Source organism: Protopterus annectens, chromosome 7.part0 (genome assembly GCF_019279795.1).
Source record: "Protopterus annectens isolate FY-2018-M chromosome 7.part0, PAN1.0, whole genome shotgun sequence".
In the NCBI taxonomy this organism is placed as follows: Eukaryota; Metazoa; Chordata; order Ceratodontiformes; family Protopteridae; genus Protopterus; species Protopterus annectens.
This window is the reverse complement of record NC_056739.1, coordinates 740,473,329-740,480,062: the sequence shown is the minus strand read 5'-3', so window position 1 is coordinate 740,480,062 and position 6,734 is coordinate 740,473,329. Positions and strand designations below refer to the sequence as shown.

General features: G+C 39.9%; 1 protein-coding gene across 1 annotated transcript in view; it reads right to left on the bottom strand.

Annotated features, from left to right (window-relative positions):
* Positions 1-4,676, bottom strand: part of STAG3 (stromal antigen 3) — a 4,836,058-nt gene extending 4,831,382 nt beyond the window's left edge. The window contains exon 1 of the mRNA XM_044077272.1: positions 4,505-4,676. Within this exon, the coding sequence (XP_043933207.1) occupies positions 4,505-4,649 (145 nt within the window). The 5' untranslated portion in view covers positions 4,650-4,676. The remainder of the gene's footprint in view (positions 1-4,504) is intronic.
* Positions 4,677-6,734: the final 2,058 nt, after the last annotated feature.

The following is a 6,734-nucleotide window of genomic DNA, read 5'->3' as shown; positions in this document are numbered from 1 at the left end:
CCCACAAAAGCACCTCACCAAGAGGATTACTGGCCTCAAACATATGTCCTATGCAGCCCGACAAAAAACTCTGGCTGTACTCAGTGGCATATCACTTACTCAGAGGTGATCTCTGTCTGACTTACACAGCCATGTCCAACTCAGAACTGATGAACATGCTCCACCTAAAGAAATCCAAGTCACTGCGAGCCGCGTGCTCTAGTGAGCTAAACCTCGCCACAACAATAAACAGAACATGCTGGAGGGATAGATTCCTGTCACAGAGACTCCCCATGCTTTGGAACAAAATTCCTAACTACGTTAGGCAGAGCCCCTCATTAACACTCTTCAAGAGAAGCCTTGACGAGGGGATGGGTAACAGAAAGTACACCCCTGGGATCACTTCATTGGCTCTGCTTGACAGAGGCTCAGTTAATCAATGGGGTGGCAAAAGCAGACACACTCTGGCTAGGCTTAAAAATGCCCTTAGGCAGATAGCCTAGTACCAACCTATACACACACACACACACATATATAGATATATACATATACACACACCTATATATTATATACATATACACACACCTATATATTATATACATATACACACACCTATATATTATATACATATACACACACCTATATATTATATACATATACACACACCTATATATTATATACATATACACACACACACACACACACACACACACACACACACACACACACACACACACACATACATACACAGATATATATTCACACACATGCACACACAACCTGTTTTTGTGACGTGGGAAAAAAAATACATTAAATTCCACATAACTTCACAGCAAATATACCATCAAGTCTTAGCACTGTGAAAAAATTCAGTTAAGAAAGCTGCTATATGTCAGAAAATATATGTGGTTTGTCTTTTCGGCTTTTTCTGGTTAGGGGTCGCCACAGCAGAACTCCGGTCCGCTAATGATTGGCAGTCAAATTTTTTTTATGGTGCCGAGTTGCCAGCCCAACCTTCAGCGAAGGCACACCCATTCACGCATGTCTTTCGGAGGCCATTCGACCACGGGGAGGATATGCAGACTCCACACAGAAGGCACTCCAGCCGAGAATCGAACAGGAGAACCTCTTGCTGTGAGGCAACAACGCTACCGCTGTACCACCGCAGCTTATACTATATGTTAGAAAATATATAAACTGTTAATTTAACTTAGCTTATGAACGCTGGCATTTGTTGAGCCCCTTGCATATTACACCACCAATTTATTATTTTCAGTCATTTATCTTGTTAGCTTATTAAAACTGTGATGACTTTTTTATGTTATAGAAGCTACAGACTGTTCAGAATGAATGAATCTCTGGCCATCTTATACAAGTAATATCTGTACTGTATAGTATAATGGTTAAGTTTTTTACCTTACAGACACAAGGTGCATGGCTTTATCTGCACCAGGAGTAATTGGCTAGGCTTAAAATTGCCCAATGGGGCAGTTAGCCTAGTACTCTACTAATCTAAAGTGCCTTGTGAACTACTTGTAATATTTTGGAGCTTTTCTCCTCAGGCTACACTGAGGACATCCCAATGAAAGGCTAAAGCATATTTATTTCAAAAACGTTTTACTGAATCATCCCCACCATGTCTCTAGCAGTGCATGCTCCAAGGAAATATCCAACAGTGGCGGAATCAAGCAGCAGCTAAACCACCAGTGCCTTGCATATAGAGACAAAAGTCATGAAATACCAAGATTTGCAGCCAGAAATGAGGGCAATGTGGAAGGATACCAAAAGAGTTACAATAGTAGTAGGAGCAATGGGTCTCAAAAGAATTTACAGTCTTATATATTCTACCAATACATGCAACTCCATATGAATTACAGGAGGAGTCAATTCTGGGTACACTGCAGGTGGTAGGAAGAGCAATTTTGATGATCAAAGATTGAAACATGCTTATTTCATAAACTTTAATCATACTTTGACTTAGGAATGAGGTTCCATTCCCATCATGGCATTATAAACCCAAAAGACTTGGAGAAATTAAACCAGGAAAAAACATATGGGTGTTAATAAACAGACAACTTATTGAATGATTAACAGCATAGTTACTGTTGTGAAATTATAAAAGCACTGCCCATTTCACAAAGAAATTATTCTGGAAAGGCAGATACCAAACGTTTTCTATGTCTGATACAAACCATATAATTTATCAACACCCAAAGACATGTCAGAAACTATATACATCTAACTTATGAAAAGGTGGGGTGAGAGGGGGGTAAAGTTAGCACTGAACCTATCTGCCAGGATGCTGGCAATATCAGTTGGATCGGTATATTTAGTGCCATTGTGCTGTAACTCAGAGCAGATCTGAGTGTTGCCATTGTGATTCTTGACATAGCTATAGAATGCTTTGTGGTTGTCTTTAGAGTTGGTGGCAATTTTGTTTTCGTAACTAGCTTTGGAGGATTTTATGAGGGATCTCAGCTTCTTACTGAGGTTGACCAGGGAGTTCCTCCAGTCATGGGATTTTACTCTTTTTTGCAACAGTTTCTTTCTTCTGTTGTAGAATTTGTTTATGGCAGAGGACCACCAGATTGGCTTTCTTTTTTTGGAGGATAGCATCTTGGTTCCATTAGGGATAGCATGATCCATGCACTCGTGTAAATGCTTAAAGTGCATTTGTGTAGGATTCAGCAGTCGTACCTCTATTGTCCGTCTCCATGGGTGTCATTAAGTTTGCCACTTGTGTCTTAAGAAGTGTGAAGTTGGCTTTGGAGAAGTTTTTTATGGTGGTTTCCCTAACTGGTGGTGGGGGCGGGATGTGGATGTCTAGGATGATTAGCTTGTGGTCGGATCTGACCAACAAGGAACTGACCTATGGTGTGGAACACCAGTTATTTCTCAACAATAATGTGGTGGAATAGTTTAAAAAAAAAAAGCCACTAACACACTAATCTTGTGTCCTAGCCTGCATAGCTGAAGTTGCTACATTAATGTTTTCCAGAGTTTACTCCATAATATGTTTTACACCTTGCAATCTATGGCTTTTTTACCCTCTCTCACTAAACAGCTATTAATATCCCCTACCTTTCCACACCCTTTGCTTCTGTCCTGATTTTCAGTCTTACCAGATAACATATGGTGAATGTTTGCACGTATTGGAAGGGTTTGCAGTTTATTTGTATTCATCTGATCTAATACATGTGATGTTATTTCATGTTAATACAGACTGCATACTCCCACATCCGTAGTACTTTATAGGAGTTATTACAAATAGGATTGTATTCACCAAAGTCCCTCTCACACTATGTCCTCCATACAGACCTACACATTTTGCAAACCCTACAAGGATCCACACAAGTAACTTGATCTAATGAAGCCAAGCACCTGAAGGAAAGTGCAGTGCTTCCCACGGACTAATCCACGCAATGTTCTTCTCCCTTTTCCAGTTAACAGAATCAGTTTCCATGACCTCTTCCATTCCTTACTTCTCTCTCATACTCATCCCCTACTTGACCAACTACATCACACTTTTGACCTTAGGCATAAGAACTTGTTTTTATTCAAACTACCAGAAAGTAACTTGAGCTCAAGTGTTGTTCAATTAGGAAATACAATTAAAGGAACATTGTTACTCTGGCCTTAACATTGATCTGCAAAAGCCTATAGCTTAAAAAGATTTCGTAGAAGAAAGAGCATTTTCATCTTTCACTTTAATAGCTCCATAAAATTTCCCTCATACATCATCGGAACTGAGTTGTTTTCATATATTTGGTGATAACACAGCCAACTGCTGGGCCTTACTACAGTTATAGGCTCTCGAGCATTTCAGTTCAAGGGTGAAAAAAACGTATTTACCATACAGTCTTGGCTGAAGCTGTTAGCGTTCCACCTTTGCCTATTTGTTCTACACTGCTCGAGAGACATACTGTGTAACAGGTGCCCAAGTACAAGCCTATACACAAATTTTCTATAATTATATAGGAGCTAGCATAAAAGTAACTTCTACTGTGAAAAGTAAGGAAGTGATGTTCTTTCCGGCTCTCTGCTAAGATTTTTAAGGGTCGGACTCGGTGCTCATATTTTTAATGCTCTGAGGTTGACAGGCTATATAATTTGGAGGGCCCTCAAGTAACTCAACCTAGTCACTTCTTACATTAGAAGATCTGTGGGGACTTCACTGACCTTATTCATTAAGTTTTATTCCCTGATCACAAATCAATCGATCCTTACAATCAATATTAACAGAAAAGTCTACTACAGACGTCTTGCCATTTGTGTGTGTGTGGGGTGGGGGTGGGGGGGGATAAAATACACCAAAACACCCAGACAACTAGACAACAAAATAAAAATCAAATACCACCTTCTTCCCGATGTCTCAACTACATGTTACACCTACAGGCTATTTCTGTTGGCGTAAACTTCCTCGCATATTAATGCATATCAAAGGCAACGGGAAACATGATCCAACTTCGAAACCATACTTGTATACCCAACTACAAATATAAAGCAAACATAAGAATGGCCTTACCTACACTCACTACAACCGAATTCGTTTGTATACCAACGCACACAAACAAAATATCGTATAATTGGGGTAATATACTTGAGACAACACCAAACCTTCTCTCCAGATTTCTGTGACTATCTCTCGTGTTACGGCGGGAAGAAAACATGGCGACGCTGCCTAGGGAAGACTTTTAAAGCACACGTGACGGCATACTCGCGTATTTTCTTCTTGTCTGGACAGTTGAAAGTCTGTAATGAAATGTACACCTTTCATTGTTAGGATTCATGACTTTTAAATGTTCATAAAATATGGAATCGTTAAATGCTTCATCTAGAGAGCAAGGTTAAAGTTGTGTGTTTGCTTGCAAATGTTAGCGCCATAGCTCTCAACCTTCCATCTCCAAAATGAGGAACACTAGCCCTCATAATGTGGAACAAATGGGCAAAATGTGGAACACATTCAAATGGCTTGCCAACAACTTCAACTAGGAAGGTCATAGGATGGTTAAAATATGCTGGTTTTACTTATAAAGAAGATATTTTAATGAATTAATATAATTCATATCTATTTACAATGGATTTCACTTAAAAAATTCCTAACACTGAATGTTTGACAGTCTTTCAATGTGGAACTTCGAGGAACATTAACTTTTTAAGACCCCAAATGAGGTCCGTTCTTCGTAATGAGGTACACTTGAGAGGTATGGTTAGCGCCGACAAAATATTCTTTGAAACTATAACTTTTCTATAGAAGAAGCAGGGACTTTTTTTATGTAGGACTGAAAGAAATGACAGTGGGCTAATGGGTTACGTTGTAAGTTTGCAAAAGCTCCCATCCCCTAGTGACATTTTAACTTTGTAACAAAAATAGTGGTACTATAGAAATGTTTGAACTATCATGATATCATTGAGATTAATAGAATGGCAGATGGTATTCTTGTGCAAGTTAGAAAGCTAGGAGAAAAAAAAGTGATAAAAGGTCTAGGTTTTGTGTAACGATATTTTAAGCAGAGGGGAGGCACCAACATCCGGTGGGGGACTATGGTGGCTGTAATATGACGGCAAAGACCCAGCTTCACATAAGACAATTTCAGTTTTAAACCGTGGTTATAAAGTGGTTAATACGTCTATAATAGCAAAGGTGATGCCAAAACTCAGTGGGTGTGGACCAGTGTGGTTTTGTGGAGGGGAGTCAAACATTTGGCAACGTCAATAGAGCAATAAGAATCCAGGGGAAGGCAACATGTAAAAAATAGTGTTGTTGCTGGTTGATCTAAATGCCGAGAAAGCATTTGCCAGAATAAGCTGGGATTTTATAAACAGGTCTAAGGAAGCATTTTAATTTCATGATACAATAATAAGGTTCATTCTCTAACCTTCCACGGTGGTGGTGCTGCGGTAACATTGTCGCCTCACAATAAGATGCTGTCCGGTTCGATTCTCAGCTAGAGCGTCTTCTGCAGGGGGACATGCGTGAATGGGCGTACCTTCGTTGAAGGTTGTGCGTCAGGCCTGGCAAGCTGGTACGTAAAAATCAACTGCCAGTCATTAGCGGACCGGAGTTCCACTGTGGCAACCCCTAACTGGGAAAAGCCGAAAGACACAAACAAATTCTCTAACCTTCTTACTCTCAACCAACTCGCCATGGTCCACAAACTACTTCCCCAATCCAACACCTGCCCTGTTCTAGCCAACCTAGTCCAACCAATGCATAACCCCAGGCCCCTTAGATCCTCCAACAAACTGATAGTAAGGGTCTCCCTCTCCCACAACTATCATGGTGACTGCCTCTATTCTAACAACATTTCTAAACTATGGAATAACCTTCCTCAAAATACAGCGAATAATCCACACTACCATGACTTCAAACGATTACTACATAGCTATCCGGCTACTCACTGGCTTTGCTCCTGTCATCCCCCAGGCTGACTTCTAAACCCACCATCTACTATTCTACACTCTTCACCTTTCTCTTGTTTCATTTGCTCTACACCCACTTCTACAGCTTCTCTCTTTCCCAATATCTTCACTTGTTCATACTAACTTACTACTGTATGGCACCATTCTAAGTTCACTATTGTACTCTGCTGGAAACTAATGTTCAAGCCTCCATTACTTGAAAGAATGTTCTCAAGGAATGCTTTGAATACACTAATTACGCTGTTAGACACTGCAAGCTCAAGCCTGTACAATCCTAGAAAATTCTTCTATTTAACTTTAACTGTGTAGTATACATTTTAGTAACACTATTG